The 23,664-nt window shown below is 43.8% G+C and overlaps 1 protein-coding gene across 1 annotated transcript in view; it reads left to right on the top strand.

Annotated features, from left to right (window-relative positions):
• LOC140207948 (uncharacterized) overlaps positions 1-6,679 on the top strand; it is a 29,419-nt gene extending 22,740 nt beyond the window's left edge. The window contains exon 5 of the mRNA XM_072276485.1: positions 6,640-6,679. Coding sequence (XP_072132586.1) covers positions 6,640-6,679 — 40 coding nt within the window. The remainder of the gene's footprint in view (positions 1-6,639) is intronic.
• The last annotated feature ends 16,985 nt before the right edge of the window (positions 6,680-23,664 follow it).

The following is a 23,664-nucleotide window of genomic DNA, read 5'->3' as shown; positions in this document are numbered from 1 at the left end:
ATCCCTAATATCGAGACCCTATGCAATATCATATTACCCCTTAACTCATAAGATTACTAGAGACTCACAGTCAGGAATTGTACACGCTGTGGATCAATAACTGATCTCTTTCACAATCTCAAATACAATATTACTTTGATCGTTAATGTGAATGAGAAAAACGGCAACAAAAAAAAAATCGCCCCTGTGTTCGGGGTCTCCAGGATTAATCAGCACTCTTCAAAGATTGTCTGTCTGGCGTCAATTGTCGCGTAACGAGGACCTGTGATATACTGCATCTGCTCATAAGAACATCCTCTACATTATCCCATATCTACACCTGATCCTGATCGGTGGGATGGAGGGGGAGTAGTGGGCGAAGGAGGTTGACTAACCATAATCAAGTGTGACCTGCTGGCTGGCGGAGGAAAGGGGCGACTTACATGTTTTTATTTGGTTTATCTGCACAAAAAAATAATTTGAACATTGTTCAGTGGAGAAGTGGATAAAGAACCGAAAGTATGAAAGGAACTGCAGCTTGTATTCAGTGGTGCAGATAATGCAACACACGGGGGAATATAATAATATCGAGTCTGCATCAATTACAGCTTTATACAGCAGCATCTTGTTCTGATCTCGCATATTGGTAATGACATAGGAAATATAATTGTTGAAATATCATGTATGCATATCAGCACACATTTCACATATATAAACACTTAAACGTATTGTGCAGAATGTTGCTAATAAATGTTCAGGTTTGTTTTGATTCAACCTGGCTGTGAACAACAACAAAGAGAATTAATGCACATCACAAATCAGATTAATTGCAGTCAGAAATAGCTGTAGTTAACCCGTTGCAGTTCGGCACATCCAGAATTATGGAATACGCCATATGTTTGTATATAAAAAAAACACGCTATTCTTAAGGATCTTGCAATGATTTATAAACATTGCTCTAAAAGAAGGAAAGGAAGAGTTCTCTGTAAACGGGGACGGATGAGAAGCACAGCCTTGATGAATCTGTCCAAAGTCTCAGCCACTGACACTCAAACTCATCTCTCCGACCTCGTGGAGAGCCAGTCCCTGGATTGGGACTGCAGAACAGTGGATACGAAGCAGACACATTGAGTGTAATGTTGGGACTTCAGAAATATTCCGGGCTCTTGCATTTAATAAGCAGATTGTTCTACACTTTCAAAGTTGGTCACTGCTCACGCTGATGTTGTCATTGCTTCTCCGGATCTCGGCTCACTGAGCTGAGATGATGATCTCACTGCAGGCCAAGCTGCCGACGTCATTACTATTCAACGCCCACAGTTGACCATGATGATAATATTGTCTTTTGCGCCATAACAGTGGCCGCAGTGATAATTTTACAGCGTGTCCTGTTCACTCACTGAAATATGTTCCTAAGACACCCATATTTTAAATTCTTCCTCTGAATAGAATTCAACTGGAGAATTATCCAAATCCCCTGCCGTCAGAAGATCGTGATTGTCTGGGTCAAAGACACCTTCAATGCACCATTGTATTTTGTGAATTACTGCCCCATGTGACAGCGTAACGAGCAAGACAGGTGGACAATTATTCCAGGTGCTACTGTCCTGCTGTTTCACCGCTAACCTCAAATGCAGGATCACGGCCTAACCCATATATCGGCTTTTACCTTAAAAGTGCAACTGATGTGTCGTTATTCTAATGCCAATAGATTGCAATTTGTCGTCATGTATTTGGTGTGGTTTCTGTATAGATAAGCCTTTGCACAGCAGATTGGAAACTGTATGAAATGATCACCGACAGAATAACTTGTTTTCTCGCTCGGACGACGCAGCAAAGGGATTGAAGAATGCAATAATGTAATTTGGTGGCACAAATGTTGACCATTTTAAGTTTAGCTTTTGCGTAGCGGATTCAGTCTCCACGTGTGTAGCACAAACAAATACAGAGAATAAATCATAATCAGCATCTTCTTCATTACACCTGGTGGTGGAAATAACCAAAATGGAAGAGCCTTCTCACCCTGCGCGACCAGATAGTATTTGGGCAATAGAACCGTGTACAGGGATTGGTAATACAGAGCGATCTGAGGGAAAACCTTTCCAACCATATGTCAGAAGGCATCTCAAACGCACGGTAAAATGACTGGTGGTAGAGGATAATATTGCACAGTAGATTGAGGAAGTTGCCAGATGGGAAAAAGGGAAATACTGTGAACTTCTGGAAGGTTACAACTATCAGAGGCGTAGTTGATTTCTTAAATGTACCCTTCGCAATACTAAATAAAGCAGCTGCGAATCTTAGAAGCGAATCACAGACTGTACACAATCAGAACCAGAAGGACGTTTAAAATCACGTTAGAAGATAATATATAGTAAAGCTAAATTGAATTAGTGCAGAAAGAGGACAACGTGTAGTGAGGGAGTTTTAATGGCTTCAATATCCATTCGGAAACCTGATGGCTGAGGGAAATAAGCTATTCCTGTATTATTCTCTAGTTTCCGTTCGGCCTCTGCAGGGTCACAGATATACCATATCATCAGTCTGCGGTAAAATTAAAACAACATTAGTTTCAAAAACATAAGAAAAAATGAAATAATATATGATTGCGTCTGCTGCTCAAGTGAGAGGAAGCATTCCAAGAAATCGATTAGAGAAGAAAAAAGAATATTAAAATAAAGTGAATATCAGGTTTAGATCACTGGTGTTTTTGTGTGATCTTCAATGGAGAGTAGATCGTGCAAAGTTACAGCGTCACCTTCCACTGCCAATAAATACAAAGTCATTGCATAGAAAGATGCCGATGCCCCTGGATTAAAGTGCGTCCTATCACACCGACACGATGCACCCAGCGGAACAGCATCAGCTGCCCTACATTGACAAAGTCTGTATGACTGCTGCGTGCCCTCTTGTATGGAATATGCGTACGAGTATGGGGTGCAAGGAAAATATTTTATTTTTCTCCCTCCGTTCTGATTCAACAGCTTCAGGATTTCGCAGCAAATTGGGACAAAGTACACATGCTGAAGATCATTAAACTACTAATATATCAGGATGACATGATAACTACCAGTCAGTCACTTGTAAAGGCACAGAAGGACTGTGTGCAAAGAATGATTATCGGCCACTCACTGATCTGATCCACATTGTGCTGGAGGAAACACAGTTCCCAACAGTTAATTCCATTATTTTCTGTATCTGTCCCCCTCTCTCACTGTCATTCTCACTCCCTGTCTTCCCTTCCTCCCCATGTCTGCCTTTCTTGTCTACCTGCTACTCCTGTCTCACATCAGAGCACGTTTGCACAGAAGGCTGATAGTCCTTTTCTCTCTCATAAAACTTCCACATTCCAAGCTAATGCCGCTCTGTTTCAGAACCGTTGCTCTCTGTCTCCGATTTTACGCCCGCCAAGGGAGGATCAAATGTGATTTCTGACAAATTTAACTCTTTCGTAAGACGGGATTTTTAAGGAAAATACATGTATTTGATTATTCTGTGTTCACGCATTCGCTAGGTAGGTCTGGCCATCTGCCTCTTTTGTTGGGACCGCCCCGTCGTATTCTGCATTCTATGTAATGAGTCCCAGCTCTACGTCCTGTTCTCAAAGAGGGGTCCCGACTCTGTATTCGATGTTTCTGTCTCTCCCTCGACCAAGGCTCCGCGTTTCTGTCTCTCACTCGACTAAGTCAAGGTTTCTTGTTGTTGACCAGCCCAGGAGTACCTCGCCCAACCTGGTGCTGGTGTTCCCTTATCCTGTGCTAGAGTCTCTCGTCATGTCCAAGAACCTTGCCTGTCCTAGCCAACTCCAAGAATCTCGTCCTGTCCAAGTCAAGGCTTCGTATTCTCGTCCTGTCCATATGCCTCGCCCAGCCCGGTGCTGGGGATTCCTCGTCCTATCCAAGTCAAGGCTTCTTGTTCTAGTCCTGTCCTTATGCCTTGCCCAGCTCAGGAGTACCTCGTCCAGCCCGGTGCTGGGGATCTGAGACCTGTCGTGGAGTCTCTTGTCCTGTCCTGTCGCCACGTCTTTTCATAGTTCTGGAGTCCGAGCCCGAGTCAAGACCCAGGTTCTGGGTCCTTGTACAGTCTCTGGCTCGGAGTCTAAGCCCAGGTTCCTAGTTCCCAGTTCCATGTCCTGGTTCCGCTATCCTAGACAAGTCCTTGTCCCTGAATCGTTGTCTCGTGCAGGGCCTGTGTCAATCTCCAGCGTAATTTCTTCCACTCTTCCCTTGCTTCCTTATCACGTCTAGTCCTGTCCCTAGTACTTCAGTGTCTGTGTCTAGCATTTGGGTCCGCCGCTGTTATGGTTGCCAGAGGGGCTGTTACTAAGTATTGACCATGCAGGGTGCCCAAACATTTGCGTAGAGCTTTTTCATGTTTTGTTACTTTGAAACTGTGAGGGATGAAAATTTAAAAAATGTAATCCTCCTTAAAATATTAAAGAAATGTGTCTTCTTTAACGTTATGCGTTTTGGAAATCAGATCATCTTTTACTACTTTGCGATTCCCAGTAACAGAATATTTGACCGAGGTTCCCCAACTTTTGCATGCCACTGTATTGTTGACAGTGCTTGCTCTTGCTAGGTAACCCGAGCAGGAGCTGTGGTTAAAGCCTGCTTCAGGTTATGGAAGGTTTTCTCCCTTTTGGGTGGGTGTCCAGTCCATGATGGAGGGGAGCAACGATTACAACACCGTAGAACGCAATAATCTGTCCTTCTTCCGGAATTCGTGAATTCACTGTTGACGGCACCGTTCCATTCCCAGGAAAGGAAAAAAAAAAATGTCCACTTTCGTTTACGGGACTAGGACCTGCTTTCATTCGATTGCTTCCCAAACTTCGTCTACCTGTACTGAGCTGGAATCCAAGGTGCTAGATAGTATCTTGGCAAAACTGTATTTTCTCCAAATACACCCTGTGCCCTCTTATCGCCAAATGTGCAAGGAAGTGTTAAACTGCTGCAGGTTCTTATAAGATAATGAAGTACTGGCTGTCCTTGTGCAAAGGAGAAAAATGCTGAGCACAGATCGACTACAGTAAAGTTATAATCTTCCGCAGGTTGAAAGTAAGCGAGTAAAAGATGACCTGATTTCCAAAAAGATGACTGATTTCTTTAATATTTAAGCAAGATTACTTATTTTGTTTTTATTCCAGCTTTTACAGTTTCAACATAACACAAAAGGAAAAAGTCCCGAAGCAAAAGTTTGGGCGCCCTGTATCACAACTTGTAAACGCTTTTTGTAGCAAGCTAAGGATGTTTCAATTCTTGTTTGCGGGATTTTCGCCGATTCTTCTTTGCAAAAAGCTTCTAGTTCTGTGAGAGTCTTGGGCCGTCTTGCACACACTGCTCTTGTGATATCTATCGACAGATTTTCGATGATGTTTAGGTCGGGGGACTGTGAGGGCCATGCCAAAACCTTCAGCTTTCGCCTCGACGTAGTCCATCGTGGACTTTGAGGTGAGCTTAGGATCATTATCCTGTTGTACAAGCCATCCTCTTTTCAGCTTCAGCTTTTTTACAGGTGATGTGTTGTTAGCTTCCAGAACTTGCTAGTATTTAATTGAATTCATTCTTCCCTCTACCAATAAATGTTCCCCGTGCTAGTGGCTGCAAAACAAGGCCAGAACATGTTCGATCCTCCCCCTGCTTAAGGGTTGAAATTCTGCACCCTTTTTTCTCCAAACATACCTTTGCTAATTGTGGCAAAAAAGTTCTATTTTAAATTCATCAGTCGACAGGACTTGTTTCCAAAATGCATCAGGCTTGTTTAGATGTTCCTTTGCACACTTCTGACACTGAATTTTGTAGGGAGGACGCAGGAAAGGTTTTTCTCTGATGACTCTTCCATGAAGATCACATTTGTGCAGGTGTCGCTGCACAGTAGAACAGTGCACCAACACTCCAGAGTCTGCTAAATCTTCCTGAAGGTCTTTTGCTGTCAATAAGTGGTTTTGATTTGCCTTTCTAGCAATCCTACGAGCAGCTCTCTCAAAAAGTTTCTTTGGTCTTCCAGACCTCAACTTCACTTCCATCGTTCCTGTTAACTGCCATTTCTTAATTTTGACGAACTGAGGAAACGGCTACCTGAAAACGCTTTGCTATCATCTTATAGCCTTCTCCTGATTTGAGGGCATTATTTATTTTAATTTTCAGTGTGCTAGGCAGCTGCTTAGAGGAGCCCATGGCTGCTGATTTTTGGGATATGGTTTGAGGAGTCAGGGTATTTATGAAGCTTTGAAATTTGTATCACCTGGCCTTTTCTAACGATGACTGTATACAAGCCATAGCCCTAACAAGCGAATTAAGGTCTGAGGGATTGGTAAAAGTTATCTGAGAGCTGAAATCTCTTGGGGTGCCCAAACTTTTGCTTAGTACTCCTTTCTTTTTCTTCTCTCTAAAATTGTACAAAACAAAAATAATACACTTATCTTGTTCAAAATTTTGACAAGAATGATTCGTCTTTAACATTATGACTTTTGGAGATCAGTTCATCTTCTACCCACTTAACTGTTCACATTAACTGAAATTCTGACCAGGGGAGCCCAAACGTTTGCATGCCACTATATTCCCATGGACTTGGACTGCACCTCAGTCTGTGGCAGAGTTTTTCACAGATGCACTATTCTCTAGACAAATAAAAACCTCTTTGCCTCTGTTCCAAAAGGTGGTCCGTCAACGTTATGGATGTGCCCTCCTCTGGGTAGCCCAACCATAGGAAACATCCTCTTCACATCCACCCTATCTAGTCCTTCCAATATTCCTTAGGTCTCAGTGAAAACCACGTGTATACTTCTAAATTCCAGTGAATACAGACCCAAAACTTCCGAACGCTCTCCATGTGCCGACCCCGTCATTCCCGGAATCATTCTCCTGAATGTCCTCTTGACTCTCTCCAATAACAACAGATCCTTTCTGAGATACGGGGCCCATAGCTGATGACAACACTCCAAGTGCGGCCTGACCAGTGACTTATAAAGGCTCAGCTTTATCTCCTTGCTTTTAAATCCTGTTCCTCTTGAAGTAAATGCTTGCATTGCATTTGCCTTCTTTACCACAGACTCAGCCTTTAGCTTACCTTTCTGCAAGTCTTACACAAGGACTCCTAAGCTCCTCTGCATCCTGATGTTTGATTTTCACCCCAGGTTGATAACAGTCCGCACTATTGTTCCTTTTACCAAAACGATGATCATTCTTTACTCCACACTGTATTCCATCAGCCAAATTTTTGTCCATTCTTGCAATTTGTCTAAGTTCTGCTGTAATCGCATTGCTTCCTTGGCACTATCCACCCCTCCTGCAATATTTGTATCGTCTGCAAACCTTTCCACAAAACCATCCAAATCATTGACAAACAGTTTGAAAAGTAGCATTCCCAATACTGACCTCTGAGGAACACCACTACTCACTGGCAGCCAACCACTGCTGCCTTCTGCCTGATTTGAATCTATTGGAATGATGAAGGACATGTTCAGTGGCTGATGCTCAAATTGGCGAAAGTGCTGATTTACCACACTATCTGATATCTTTGTAGAGAATTGCTTAATTTAAATATCCCCCGCACTGTGGTGGACTTCACATTTGACTTACCTCAGCTCCGAAGGCAAACAGAATATCACACGTCATCGACTTAATTGCGATGTACTCCTGGATACGCATTTGTACGTGGACGATCTATGGACATTGTCTCACGAATAGAGGCCGCTCTGTATGGCTGTTGACGTACACTAATGTCGTATTACATACAGTACCTGTCAGCGCACATACACATTGTGGTTGATTGGCACACTGTGCTAATTTATCTAATTTACAAAATGTAATTCTCAGGACTGGGCATCACTGATAATGTTCAATATTCATCCCTACTCGCACTTGTAGTCTGACACCTTCTGAGGCGCCGACGTTGTTCCGCTCAAGCACATTAATCCCCGGTCCCTGCTCTGAGCCGGTAATTTGGTATATAATATTTTATAAGATCATAACAGCAAAAAAAAACATTTTGTGTCTCCCTACCCACAACAGTGCATCATGTAGGAAGTTCCTCATCAGCCATAGACTTTGCAGATGAAAAGGTGTAAAACAATCTTCCCCATGGCTCTTTAAATCCTGAATATCGTAGCGAATACTCTGGTCATACTAATCTCTGCTAATGGAAAGAAAATCTCACTGGCAGCCTCTTCTATTTCATTGGTAATGTCGATTGCCCAGTAAAGGTGCAACTTTGTAATCTCTCCGATGAAAAGTTTCATCGGTGCCAGTGGTTTTGGTACCCACACCAAAGTAATGTGGAGGCACATGCGACTCTGAACGCTTAAACATTAGCATCTTCCTGCTGGAGATGATTTATATCTGCTTGTTTGGAGTAACTATATTGGATATAACAGTGAATCTCCACCAGCTATAACAGAATTTCTCATTAGTAATGTTAGAGTAGGGTCACAATACAATTTCCGGGATGCTGCATCAATTGTTTGGTTTAAATGATGTCACATTCAGGAAGAAATCACAAACTATAAGGTTAGACAAAGACTAACAGATTGACTTTAAACTTGACGCATCATGATACATGTTATTGAAGAATAATTATGTGGAAGATAAAGGCAAGCACAACATCAGTTATGTTATAGTCAGTAGGAATCAGCAGAAGCTGTGTAACAAATGCAGTTATCGAACGGAGCAGGACCTATTCACTGAATTACTGTGATACAGCAAAAGGCTGGACCTGGAGCGATGCTCTCCGCAGGCGAGGGGAGCGCTGACGTCACTCCCTGGGGGAGGGGTGACACTGTTCTGTTGTGGAATGTGAATGAAGGAGCTTCATGATCCAGCTGCACAGTCTGTCAACTGGAGACCAGGTGGACCTGGAGCGGAATATCAACCCTGGTTTGTTCATTGGCTGCAAGTAACGTCATTTACTGCACAACCCGTTTACCCGTGACGGAGAATTTGTGTTTCCTATAAATTAGCAGGGTATCGTGATCCAAGTCATACGCCGATGTGAACTACACAACGGGAGATAATTCAAGCAATCGAAAATGCGTCGACCGCCGATCCTACAGATGAAAGACGTTTGTTACCCTGTTCTAGCAGTGTTTGGTTTACCCGGTAAGTCTTATTAATACATTGTCTAACAGTTATTGGCATTCTGCAGGACAATGTTTTTTTTTACTGAAGTATGATCAGAAGATGCAGCACAATATATCCATTACACAAGCTGCTCAGTAAGCGCTGTATCCTTACCTGTCTACACGGCCGCTGAGAAGAATTTCTTCTAGACACATGAAGGCGTCACCTCATGTCCGGTGCAAAGAGAACCGAGAGATAGCATCCCTGAAATAGCAGTAGTGTTTCGCTCAGTAGGTAATGTATTTTTTATCGTCCCTGTCAGAGAGTAACAGTGTACTGCAACACAAAAAGCGGCCATTCGGCCCGCCTTAGCGTCCTGTACCTCTGTTGTCCTCTCAACCGGCACCTGACTAACATTCGTCTGCCTCCTTCCCATCTTGGCTCTATGCAAACTTATCTTACGTGGCACAATAGATCCCACATCGTCCGCTCGCAGGAAGCTTCTTCCAATCTCTCAGCACCATCTGAGGAAATAACTTCTCTCAGATTACCCCGAAATATTTCAACTTTCACGCTAATCCTTTTATCGTTCAAAATAGTTTCACACAACCTGAGGGGAAAATGTTGGAATGCATTTAGACGAACTATACCCCTAAGATATACAAATATTTCTCAGTCCCGTCAGTATCCTTGTAAATATTCTGAACTCTGTCAGTAATTTTGATATAATTCACGTATTAAGGTGACTACAAATGTAAACAATACAAGGAATTCGGTTTCAATTATGTATTGTATAACTTTAACTCAATAACACAACCGCAGTGCTCAAGGTCCTGATTTGTGATGGGCGATGTGCAAAAAGATCACGGTGCCGCCCATTCACCCATTGTTTCACTTCAAATGAATGATGGATCTGTATTTACAGCTCATTTTCTTTTGTACGGAGAAGCTCACACCCTGCCATTCGCCATGCAACGGTAACCTGGTTTGGCCTCCTGATGGGCAGCACATTACCCAGGCTTCCAGTAAACTGCACTTGCTATTTTTTCAGCCCGTTTCCAGCTGGTGAAGATCACACTGCGAAGTGCCTATTTTGCCTTGCCTATGCTCACTCTCAGACCATCAGTGTGCACAGACTGAACAGAAATCCACCCGAACATATTTCAACAACAAGTTGTAAGATTCACTTGTCTTCCTCCTATAGTGACGTCTTTTTCTGTTGTTTTTTTTTTCTGTTGCAGCTAATTTGTTAGCAATTATTATTCTCTCCGGGGGAAAATGCGGTATTTCCAAATGCATCTCTGCCTACATGACGATGATGGCTGTGACGGATTTATTGGTCATTCTCATCAATGTCCTTGTCTATGAGATTTTAATATTCCGCCTGTCAAACTCATTTCTGCATTATACGCAAGTCCTTAAAGCCACGGTCTACGTGTTGGCAGTCACTCTGGATCTATCACTGTGGTACACCGTCGCCTTCACCTGTGATCGATATGTTGCCATATGCTGTCGGAAGTTTAAAACAAAATACTGCAGAGTGAAGATTGCCAGAATCCTGGCAGCAGTAATACTGCAGTGCTTTGTTTGGAGAATATACCCCTGTTGTTTGAATTTCAGCCTCAAAAAATAATTGGAAATATTTCGTGGGGTATTCGCCCGGAATTGGAATTCTTCAACTCTCCAATGTTTGTCGCTCTCAACAAGTTCAAATCCTTTCAAAACTTGCTGTGCGCATTTGGTTTAATAATTCTATTTAATGGGATGACAGCCAGGCATATCTTGGTGGCCAGCAAATCCCGCAGGGGCTTCCGAATCCATAAGAGTAAGATTGAACGTGACACGGAAATGGAGAACAGAAAAAAGGGCATCATGTTACTGTTCTGTGTGTCGGCCGGCTTCATGCTATTTTGGCTGCCTTCGTCAGTGACCAATTTTATCGCCAGTCTAACCATGTATTATGATCGCGACTATTATTCTGCCCGATATATCGCTGCTCAAACCGGAACTCTGCTCGCGAATATGAGTTCCTGTACAAACACGTGTATTTATGCAGCGACCCAAACTAACTTCAGGGGAGAGTTGAAGACGTTGATACTGTCTCCATGGACCCTTATCCGGGCATTGACCAAGACAAATGTAAGTTCATCTAAGGCTCTCTCCCCTAAGTAGAATTCAGTCCCAGCTCGCACACGTCCTACAACAGGAAACATCTTGTAAAGGATCTGCGCTTTTATTTTGATAGTAAAGTAAACATTCTCATATAAAATATCGCGATGCTTGGTAACTGAAAGTGTCTCATTCGTACCTGATAAAAATTAGCTCAACGTAGAAATAAAACTTACGAATGCGTGGAATTGGCCGGATGGAATAGAGTATCGAATTAGGACAAGAGCCATTTCAATGTTAAAGAAACTAAACTATTTGTGCCCAGCATTGGATCTCTGCAAAGCAGCAGAGAGTTACAGTCAATAACATTCTCATTCCATATTTACCGATCTGCCAATTTGTATCATCTGAGACAGCAAAAAAGAAGGACAAAAACTGTACGAATACTGCACAACCGCCTCCAAAAACCTCAGCAGGAATTGAGAATAGAAAATATTCTTTCTCGATAATTAGTGGTAGAATACAAATTTAGGAAATAAATTGCCTGTGTCATTTACGCTTACGTTGTGTTGTTCCATTTGTTTCCTGATCGGCAGTGCCACTTAGCTGGAACAAAACCTCCTCCTCAATTGAACTCTCCACCCATTAGCAATAAAAGACATACTTCCATTCTCGAGGTTACCCCGCAATATGCCAGTTTATGGAAATTAGCCCTTACAGAAGACAGAGATCAACACCTAAATATTTGAGTACCTTCTGTGAAAACTAATAAATAAGCACACGATGCATTGCTTTTCAAAGTGATTTTCTTAAATCATGTACAGATGACCCACATTCACTTTTTAATTAAATCTCAATATGGTTCATATCTTAGGGAGGTAATACTATCACCAACACTCCACAGTTCGCTCGGGAACCCCATCCCCACAGTGCCGGGATTGCGTGAAAACAGATTTATTCAAGATATTAACACGGGACACGCGAAGCTGATTCTCACCTGGTCTAAAGGGTACTGAGGCAAAGCAATCTCGCATTTACCTTCCACAAGCTTCAATGCCCTTCAATCTTGTCGAACTGTCTGCCTGATTTAACACAGCTCGTTGTCATGAGGATTGAACGTGTCGAAGCGAGTGACTTCCTGAGTGACTCCCATTTGCCTGTGTTTAGACAACAATCCTCTCAAAGCTTTCAAAACATGATCTTATCCAAATGCCAAAGAGACATTCCAATTACATTGCCTGAACTATTCTGACTGTCATCTCGTTCCTTGTGCCCGCCACACTGAAAATTGTGCTGCTCAGGAACCACTTTAAAACTTCCCGTATGCGCATAAAAATATAGCCACTAGTCCTAGAAGTCACTCGGCTGGAGAAATGCTGACTGTCTATACTATGCTGTCTAAACGTGGTTTATATAAATCTTTATATATTCACCCTTCAGCCTCTACCCCAGAACAAAAAAAATCAAACTATCCATACTTCCCGTTTACCTCAAACTCCAAGTTCTAGTTAGATCATTGTGAATCTTTTCTGCGCTCTTTCGAAGCTTAAACATTACGTGAGCAGTTCCCACTAAAATTCACCCTTCTGCGAATTTTAACAGATCGCACTCTTTGTTTCCATACTACGCAGGGGCAGGTATAAACGTAGGAACTATTTTCCGTATCTGTTCGGTTGATGCCGATAATAAAATGGTCTTGTTGCTGCGGATCTGAATATTGCGAGAGAGCCGCAGAATGACCTCCCGAGACACACGCTATATCTTCGGATTGACTACATCCTTACTCTTCCTAATGTTTACACTTATCAGGGGATTATCAGCATGTGAGTTCCGGCCACCTCGTCATCCAGTGACATCACTACGATTACAACAACAATCCCTGACGCTTATAGTAATACTGTTACTAAATGGAATCACCGTACTGACGCTCAGTCTCTCGAATCTCTCTTTCCTACGGGGTCAGACTGTCCTAAACGTCCATTGATACCATGAAGTTGTTCCGGGACAGTGGGCAAAGCAATATAAAAAGTTATCCTTGCCGAGGATTGGACTATTTTAAATTAATATGTGTTAATTAGTTTTGCTAGTTCCGGTGTTCTTCGTTGTTTTAATGTAGAAATTAAACAAAAATGTATTTCTATAAATAAGCCATTGTGGGTGGAACCACACCTCGTAGAGAGTTGTTTATATTCCGCCGAAGGCGAATAAACCACGAGGAGCAGTGTCAGCGAGAATTGCCACGGACCACGGTAGCCGTCTTTCCCTGGGGTAGGACTGGTAGACTATTAGGCCGGTAGACTTTTGCGAACAGCAAATGCTGGGCAATCAGTTTGCTTTCCACCGGGTCGGTAACACAATGAAAGGTACGATCGGGTGCAGGAGAGGTGGGTTTCACATATAGTGTGGTACCGACATAGAGTGATCAATCACGCCACGTGTGGAAAATGCTAGGTCTTCCACTCTGTGGACAGGGAGAAAAGCGTGATGATAATTGAGAGTTGATGCAATGGCTGAGGTGTGATGTTCAGGCTCACCTTGCACAGGGCACATTGTGACGTCTGGAACAGGGGGTGTCTGCGGGTCACATTACATTTCCCGGGTTCCCTGCTCTCGCGCCGGTGAGTGAGTCTGGCACTGTTGCGGTATCGGTGCAGGGTCTTTGTTGAAGCGCACATGGAACTGTGTGGAGTCAACCCTGTGGTTCGAGGGCCAGTAGATCCCAGCCCTCCGTAGACAGTTGCCCATCTGGTTCAAAAATTCCCTCCTCACTACCGATCGACTTACCCCTCCTAGGCACTGGCCTCCACAGCCGTCTGTGGCACTGAATTCAACAGATTCACCACCCTCTGGCGAGATAAATTATTCCTTATCGCTGCTCTGAATAGATGTCCTTTTGCTTGGAGACTGTGCTCTCCCGCCCCCTGTATGCAACATCCCCTCCACATCTACTGTCTAGGAATTTTAACATTCACTACGTTTCCATGAGACTCCTCCCCACCCCAACGCCTAACTCATTCTTCTAAACGCCAGAAAGTACAGAACGATAGCTATCAAAAGTTCCTCATATGCTAAAACTTACACTTACAGAATTCACTCTGACTCTCCTCTGCGCCCCACCAATGTTAGACATCTATCCTTAAATAAAGGTCGCGTAGGTACTATAAATGTTGTCTGACCAATGCCTTAACAAGCCTCAACTGTATTTTCATGAAATGTACTTCCATTCCTTCCAGCCGCACAGCGCCATGTCCTTTGGTCTCGCTGCCTTTCAAAATCGTCATGTCTTAATTGTAATGCTTCGTCCCCTTTTGCTTCCCCGTGAGCTTCTCATTGCATTTAACTCTGCGCCTTATTTTTATTGTTTTCAGCTGAGCCCGCTGCATATTCTCAATGTGTGGCCTCTCAGCTTCCTGCCAAACACAGGGGCACAGAATTCATCTCCGCGTGAACTCTGGGTCAGCACCCCATCCAACTACGAGACTTTCGAGCAAATCCCTTCTTCATCTTCCTGTGTGGGAACAGATCCGGCCCTCTACCTTTCCCTTATGCTGTATTGAACACAACTCAGTCAGGGGATTACAAAGTCCTGCATTCATGCCCTTCCGTACTTCTGTATTGAACAATCAAACCTTTCAGATGTTCCGGACTGTCAATAAAATCTGATTTGCTGTGACTCACTGAGCTCATATTACGTAGTCTTTCTTTAATGTGTGTGTGTGTGGGGGGGGGGGGGCTGGGGGGTGCAGTATGCTGCGGTCTCTGGCTTTGAGGTATTCCAGCCAGTTGTTGAATTTTTCAGCAAGTTAGCATCACTGCTGCAATCACGGTAAACAACATTCCCAAGACAACAAATATCACTATTAGTTTCCAAAAAAAAAAAAGAAGCCCCACGCGACCTTTAAAGGTCTGTGCAATTCAGCCCCGAATATCTGCAGAAGACCGTATATCCGGGTCCGTCCTAACAGGACACTGCCGATATCACAGCGACAAGCAAGGGCTCGCTGAATTCGCTGGGGTTACTGGTAAACCAGGAGCGCAGCTGCGTTACAGCAGAAGACAGGGCGGGGTGTGTAATCGGAGGCAGGGGATGCTAATTCATTGAAATGTTCACATCTCAATTCACTCAGGCCTGGTCTCTATTCCCGCGGAGACCTCAAGTCCTTAATCAAGGTTGGACTAAAGACCTGCACTCAGACCCTGAAACAGATTGAAGAGCGAAGAGGAAATAATGAGTTTTCCTAAGAGGGGAACACGGTTAATATTTCAACAATACTGAAATGCTAAAGTCATATATACATACAACCGTTCGGCCTTTGTATGTCAGACAAATGTGTATTTGCCCACGTGATATCACCCCATTAATCTACATCAGAATCATATCCTTATAGGCCTCGCCTACTTATATGCCCAACTAATTGTCTTTTAGACAACGTAATTGCATCTGATCCCTCCTCTGGCGAAATTTCAAATATTAACATCTGTTTGGATTGGGGCGTAGAACTGTTATTGTTCTTGTAGCCTAATTTTCCTCTGTGATCTTGTATTTTTATATATTCGACTACATACACATAATTGTTCAGTGAATTTGTCATGGTCCGGACAATGAAGTCTGCATTCCGGTTCATGGGCTGGCACATCGATCCTTGTTCCGGGTTTTCCTGCTTTCTCCCTTGCTCTGTTGGGTGCTTTAATTGAGGCACCTGATTCTCATTTCGGTCTGGCACATAAATACCTCAGCAAACCAGGGACTTTTTGCTGGACTGTTCCCTTTCCTTTCCTTCCCCTTCCTTCTGAAGTCCTGCTTGAAGCCTTACCTGAACCCTTGCCTGAAGCCTCGCCTAGGACTGCACTCCTGTTCATGCTAATCAACTCAATCATCATAGTCGCAGAGGACACAACAGTGACTGGACTAATCACAAAGTCGAATGAATCTACAGACAGAGAGGATGGACTTCAACCTTCTACTCAACATCAAGAAGACAGAGGAAAGAAACATGTGCCTAGAGTCGGAAGTGGTAGTGGAGGTCGCCAATGAATGCTTTGCATAAATATTCACCAGTGCAAAGCTTCTCAACAGATTTGGTGCCGTGGACCAGTACTATTAAGCCAGTACTCCGTAGACCACAGAGTAATTGGTTCATTGTATTAGTGAAAGAGAAGATCCCCTCTGCTGCCAGATTCTTCACCAATTGTACAATCCTAAACAATTTCCGATAGCTACTACTTAGATGTTGACCTTTCGAAGACCCCGTACCACAGATATTCCGAGATATACGATAAACCCGGATGCAGCAGAGGCTCTCTACATGATTGAAGAATTGAAAGGGAAATATCTGTTGCTCGTTTGCTCTTTCCCATTTCTCACAACCTTACCGCATCTCCTTTAAGCTCGGTTAAGCATTTTGTATGAACAGTGGATGCATATCTGAGATACTTTCTCCTGCAGAGAAGCGAATCTTTTTCCATCTGTCTCAATAATTGCTGATAAACTCGAAATGATACCAAATGAGATTTTCTACCTAGATATCTAAATATTTCTTAACATCTCTCTATGACTGTCGTGGTCCGGTCCGTGAAATCCGCATTCCGGTTCACGTTCCGGTCCATCGTTCCTTATTCCAGGTTTTCCAGTTTTCCATGGCTTGCATTGAGGCACCTGATCTCGTTTGGGCTGGCTTCATAAATAGCTTCAGGATTCAGCCTCTGGCTGCTGGACTGTTGCCTTCCCGTCCCTTCCTCTTCCTTCTGAAGCCTTGCCTGCAACCTTTACCTGATGCCTTGTCTGGAAGTCTTGCCTGCAACCTTGTCGGCGTCCTCGCCTGGATCTCTGTCAAGTTCTACAGCTGGAGCCGTGCTGTGTCAAGATAAGGAATTGTCTATCGTTGTTTGGAACTGTCTCTTTGTGTCCTCGCCTTCGCTAGGTAGGTCCGGCCGTGTGCTGCTACCTTGAATTGAGAGCAGTCTGTGTATCCTCGTCTTCGCTAGGTAGGTCCGGCCGGTTGCCGCTAACTTGTGTTGGGAACCGTCTCTCTATGTTCTGGGTACGAGCCCGGCCCTACGTCCTGTTCCCAAGGAGGGGTCCCGGCTCTGTGTTCTGTTTTCCTGTTCTCCCAAGACCACGGCTCTGTGTTCCTTTTCTCCCAATACCACGGCTCTGGGTTCCTGTTCTCCCAAGACCACGTCAAGGCTTCGGGTTCTCGTCCTGTCCATGTGCTCTGTCCTGTGCAGGAGGTCTTCGTCTAGTCCTGTAGCCAAGCCTCGAAGAACCAAAGCCTCGTCTAGTCCTGTAGCCAAGCCTCGAAGAACCAAAGCCTCGTCTAGTCCTACAGCCAAGCCTTGAAGAACCCAGGTCCCGTCTTGTCCCGCAGCCAAGCCTTGAAGAACCCAAGCCATGTCCTGTGCTGTAGCCACGTCATGTCCTCGCCTAGTTCCGGGGTCAAGACTCAGGTTCTGGGTCCTTAGCCAGTTTCTGGCTAGGAGTCCAAGTCCAGGCGACAAGTTCCCAGTTCCTTGTCCTGGTCCCGCTTTCCTCGTCAAAGTCATAGCCTAAGTCTGTGTTCCTGTAGCAGTTCCTAGTCTATGTCCTGTCCCGTCCCTAACTCTAGTTCAGTCCAGTTCCCTGTACTTCAGTGACTGCGTCTTCCATTTGGGACCGCCACCAGCGCCTCCGTTATGACACTGACTCGCGATAGGTGGGAATTGATTGGTTCGAAACAGTTTAATGTATTGTGCGAAATGTCTTTGCAATTATGCCGCATAACGCTCTGGCCGTGGGCACATTTTAGAGGTCATTCAGATTATTACTTTATCATTTTCTGTCAGAGTCATCTGATGTTCGGGTACTCCCATAACTAGCCTCGATTTAAGTACATACACTCAGTCCACGTATATAAATTAACCCTATGTTTTTACTACCTCATTGTACGTTTTATTTTATAGTATAAGTTTATATTGATATTTATTGCGTTTTTAGACTTACTTTATTTTTTACAGCTGCATCGGAATCGAGTAATAATGGTTTCGTTCTCCATTACGCTCGTGTATTGATGAATGACAATAAACAATCCCAATATTTGAGAATTGATATCGGGTTGGAGTCACAGAGAGGTACAGACTGATCAGAGAGAGAACAATTAATGCCGAAAATGCACAAACTAAACAATAGTTGGCGGCATTCTATTACCTTTACATATCGATGTTTCTGAGACAAGATTATTCAATGAAAATTATTGAACTAAATTCAAGTCAACGCTCCTATGGGGTCTTTAATCATACATCCCAGGGTCATTAACGGGACCTTTTCAGAATGGCAGGCGGTGACTAGTGGGGTACCGCAAGGCTCAGCGCTGGGACCCCAGTTGTTTACAATATATATTAATGACTTGGATGAGGGAATTAAATGCAGCATCTCCAAGTTTGCGGATGACTCGAAGCTGGGTGGCAGTGTTAGCTGTGAGGAGGATGCTAAGAGGATGCAGAGTGACTTGGATAGGTTGGGTGAGTGGGCACATTCATGGCAGATGCAATTTAATGTGGATAAATGTGAAGTTATCCACTTTGGTAGCAAGAATAGGAAAACAGATTATTATCTGAATGGTGGCCGATTAGGAAAAGGGGAGGTGCAACGAGACCTGGGTGTCATTATACATCAGTCATTGAAAGTGGGCATGCAGGTACAGCAGGCGGTGAAAAAGGCGAATGGTATGCTGGCATTTATAGCGAGAGATTCGAGTACAGGAGCAGGGAGGTACTACTGCAGTTGTACAAGGGCTTGGTGAGACCACACCTGGAGTATTGTGTGCAGCTTTGGTCCCCTAATCTGAGGAAAGACATCCTTGCCATAGAGGGAGTACAAAGAAGGTTCACCAGATTGATTCCTGGGATGGCAGGACTTTCATATGAAGAAAGACTGGATGAACTGGGCTTGTACTCGTTGGAATTTAGAAGATTGAGGGGGTATCTGATTGAAATGTATAAAATCCTAAAGGGATTGGACAGGCTAGATGCAGGAAGATTGTTCCCGATGTTGGGGAAGTCCAGAACAAGGGGTCACAGTTTGAGGATAAAGGGGAAGCCTTTTAGGACCGAGATTAGGAAAAACTTCTTCACTCAGAGCGTGGTTAATCTGTGGAATTCTCTGCCACAGGAAGCAGTTGAAGCCAGTACATTGGCTATTTTTAAGAGGGAGTTAGATATGGCCCTTGTGGCTACGGGGATCAGGGGGTATGGAGGGAAGGCTGGGGCGAGGTTCTGAGTTGGATGATCAGCCATCCAACTCAGAACCTCATAATAAATGATCAGAACCTCATAATAAATGATCATAATAAATGGCGGTGCAGGCTCGAAGGGCGGAATGGCCTACTCCTGCACCTATTTTCTATGTTTCTATTATTCCCTGAGCGGTGATATTCAACAACTTCACAATAAGCACAAAAATGTTTGCCGAACGACTTCCGAGTTGCTGTTCCAGCGAAGCCATTGAAAGTGTGCTGGAGTGGGCGATGTTGAAGGGCGGGTGATATCAGAGATCAAAGCTCGGAACATCATAATGAATCCTAGTGCATGAGCATAAAGGGACATTCAGACATAGCATAACGTTTACGGTTCTCAGCTCACGGCTGTCCAGACACATCTATCAGGGCAATGCTCAAAGCAGTCAAAATACAGATATCAACAAGGACCATTGTTTAAAACGCAGAATATGGCAGAAGGATTAGTGCAAAGTTAGTCATCTGAGCAGTTCTTGCTAAAATTCACCACCGGAGCAAGTATTTTATTCTTTGGGGGGGGGGGCGTGGGGCGAAAGGGTTGTCGTGTGGGCGGTGAGGCTCCGGACACTAGTGAAATGAAATTCCCACTGGCAATTGAAGGGTGGTGGGCAGATGTTAGGCAGATATATTAGGTTATTTGTGCTCTTAGTTTACCAGCGCCAAGGGTGAACGTCGTTACGTGATAGAGCAAACAAGATAGGTTACGTTGGTGGCATGTTACCATTATCTTCAGTCACCAGTTAGCGTAGCTTCCAAAATAAAGTTTCGACTGCAAAGGAGCTGATGTAAAAAAATAAATCACGTGGATGAGATCGGGACAAGGAAGAGCACTTGGCCAGCGTAGACCCTTCCCCAGGTTTTACATTCTTTGGCTGTTCATTGGTGAGGTTGAGGAGGGTGTCTGGGAAATTACTACGTGTTCACTCAGGTTTTCGGTTGTATAAATTCACTTGTGTTTCAGCTGATACAATAAGTACAGAATGTGCCTGTGCCTAACTGATCATTATTACTAAGCCGGCAATCCTTCACTCAGCAGAAAGTGGTCTCAACTTCGGCAAAACATCGTGCACCAAATTCCCTGGAAAACGCTGTGTATAATGACCTTCGTTCAATTAAACCTTCACAACATCCGCAACTTAAAAAAAACCACGGTTCACTAGCTAGTGTGCTACAATGATAAAGTGACTACTGATTGTTGCAATGACGATTCAGGTTGCATTGAAGGATTTTTACTGTGACAGGAAATTTCTTCTTAGGTATGAAGAACATTATCTACTAAGCAACTCTGATTTTGGAATTATTGTATAGACTGTTGGTTTCATTTCTGACCCCTGACAACTGGAACTTACACCATACTGGCAGTGTCTCAGTGAAAATTGTTGTAGAATACTGTTTTAGTACATCCGCCATTCAATTATATCCTATGCTATCTCTTGATCATCGTTTTCCAGCGGTCCAATATCCAGTCTTGCCTCTCTTATACACTCTGTGTATCTGAATAAACATTTGTGAACTTCTATAACTTTATCGGCTTCCATAATTGTTTTAACTTCTCTTTCGGAAGCATATTTCCTGAGTCTTCCAGATTCCTTCCGGAAATTACAGCCATTGTTTTCCTGCTGTTCCTTGCTGCCAGTGTCCTTTTCCAAACCAATTTTGGCCAGCTCCTCTCTCATGCGTCTTTAATTCCATTTACTCCACTGTAATTCTGATGCGTCCCACTTTAGCTCTTTTCTTCCCAAATTTCGGGTTTAATTTGATCATATTGTGATCATTCTCTACAAAGCGTTCTTTGACCAATCTCTGTAATTAATTCCGGCTCATTACACAATACCCAATCCAGAATAGCTGATACCGTAGTGGGCTTAACTTCGAGCTGCTCTAAAAAAACATCACGTTGGCATTGTAGAAGTTCTCACTATTGGAACCCAGCACCAACATGATTTTACCAGTCTTGCTTAATATTTAAATCCCTCATGACGATTGTTATATTACCCTTTAAGCATGGAGTTCTATCTCCCGTTGTAATTTGCATACCACATCCCTACTCTTGTCTGTGGGGTCTCTCTAAAATTCGCATCAAGCGGTTTTACCCTTACAGTTCGCTAGCTCTGCCCACAATGATACAACGCCTCACGACCCTCTATCACCTCTTTCCAATGACTTGATTTCGTTTTTAACCAACACAGCAACACCGCCCCTTCCACATCCTTTCCTGGACTTTTGCTACAATGTGTATCACTCACATTAAGCTCCTAGCTATAATCTACTTTCAACTATGATTCAGTTGTTCTTTCCACAGCTTACACACGTATGCCAATATGCAGCTCTGCTGGAAGTTCTTCTACAATATCCAGTAAACAACGCGCATTCAAATATAACACCTTCAGTCCTTCAGTTATTCTTTGGCACAATCTGTAGAAGCACTGTTTGTAGCTAACCCATCAGGGCTATTCTGGATAAAACATGACCTAATAGTGGAGGACAGATCGGGGGCAAAATGTAAAGGGAAAGAGGGAAAGTTTTGAAGAGGGACTGGGGGAAAATGTATTCAGAGAATAGGTGAAAGCTATGCCGCGAACCCTGAGTGTCTGGGGACCCGCGGGCGGCATGAGGTGGGGGACGGGGAAGAGTGGGTACCCAGTGCACGCTGTCGAAGCACCAGGGACTATCTCTGCTGTTTCACGGGAAAGGGATAGGGATGCGTTTTCGCCAGGGTACCCCGGGAGATACCTTGCCTGGAGAGACTTTGTTCGGACCGCCGATGCAAGGTAGACAAGGGAATATTCTCCTGCGAATGTATCCAAGAACAATGTGTTCCCCTCTCTAAGGGAATTCAGCATGTATGTAGATATTGTAATGGTACTCATGTGTCAGCTGGTTTAAGGAACTTTTGAGTACTCCTCCCTGTATCCCGAGGAGTACATATGGTACGGTAAAATATTAATTCGTAAGAACTCTTGTTATCGGGCCAAGACAGGATACGTGTTCTTGTTTAATGGTACCTATACTACGGCTACCACCACTCTACCTACCCTCTTTACGGTAGGAATGATTGGACTACTCTCTGTTCCCTGCCCCCAGAATACGCACATCCGACGACGACTGACAGTACGAGCCGTGAGTGAGGAATTCTGTGCTGACTGGAGGAATCCTGTTACTCTGGTCTCTTCTCTGGGCTATGGGTTTCTGAGCACTCTCTCTCTCTTTCTCTCTCTCTCTCTCTAGGGGGTTCGGCAGGAACCATAGCTGCAAAGAACCGAAACTATCTCATTTGTGGGCTGGCGGCATTGGGAAACAGTACGGTTGAAGGCCAGGAGGCTGTTAACAGAGAAGTGGTGGAGCTACGACTCTACGCACAGCAGACCGTGTATTCTGTGGATTATCAATTGGCCCAGCGCAGGAGTGGGGGGCGTGGTGTATGTATCATAGTCCGGGACAATTGCATCACCCATGTTACAGATGAATCATACAATGTCATTCAGTCTATTAAGAAACAATTGGAGGACTTCAGGCAAGGTTCTAAGAAAGGGGACGGCTTGTTAGGATGGCTGCTGGGAGAATCTTGGGGCGCTTACGTACTGCACGGGCTGATTGTTCTCATTGCTATAATTATCGTGTGTTGCGTGATAATGACTTGCTAAACGCTGGCTGTAGAATTTTCACGGAAAGGCTGATAATGCCCTGCTCGGCCCCCATTTAATTGGTTATCATGATAGGATAGAGGGGGGAGGGTTGGGCTGATAGACTAGAGGGATAGGCAAATGCTAAGAACGATGATTAGTTAATGATCAATCACCTTAGTTTACCGTTGTTGGGTAAGTCAGAAAGAAACCCTACCCAGCAACAGGTGACGTATTAGACATTCTCCTCTATCTGGTCACACAGAAGGGACATCTTAAGGTATAACTAAACATGGGAAGGATATCGTAGCGGAGAGAACATTCCAGAGAAAGGAGAAGGTGTCAATAAAAGGAACTAATGTTGTATCCAGGCTAGCTTTGGCAAAAAATAATTATAACTAGCCAATGATGATTTTACATCTAATAGTATATTAGCATGTGACAAAAACTGTCTTAACTCGCGTAATTGTAAGATTTCATGTGGACGTGATGACCAATATTATAAATTGTGAAGAATTGTGATTCGGGTGAGGGTAGTGTCCGGACTGGCTATTTGGGAGATCAGTCTGTAACTTCCCCCAAAGCATGCTGTGAATAAAGAGTGAAGTTTGAGAAAATATTGGC

This window comes from Mobula birostris, chromosome 13, assembly GCF_030028105.1.
Source record: "Mobula birostris isolate sMobBir1 chromosome 13, sMobBir1.hap1, whole genome shotgun sequence".
NCBI classification, from domain to species: Eukaryota; Metazoa; Chordata; class Chondrichthyes; order Myliobatiformes; family Myliobatidae; genus Mobula; species Mobula birostris.
The sequence above is the reverse complement of the archived record's forward strand: the minus strand, read 5'-3'. Positions and strand labels throughout refer to the sequence as shown.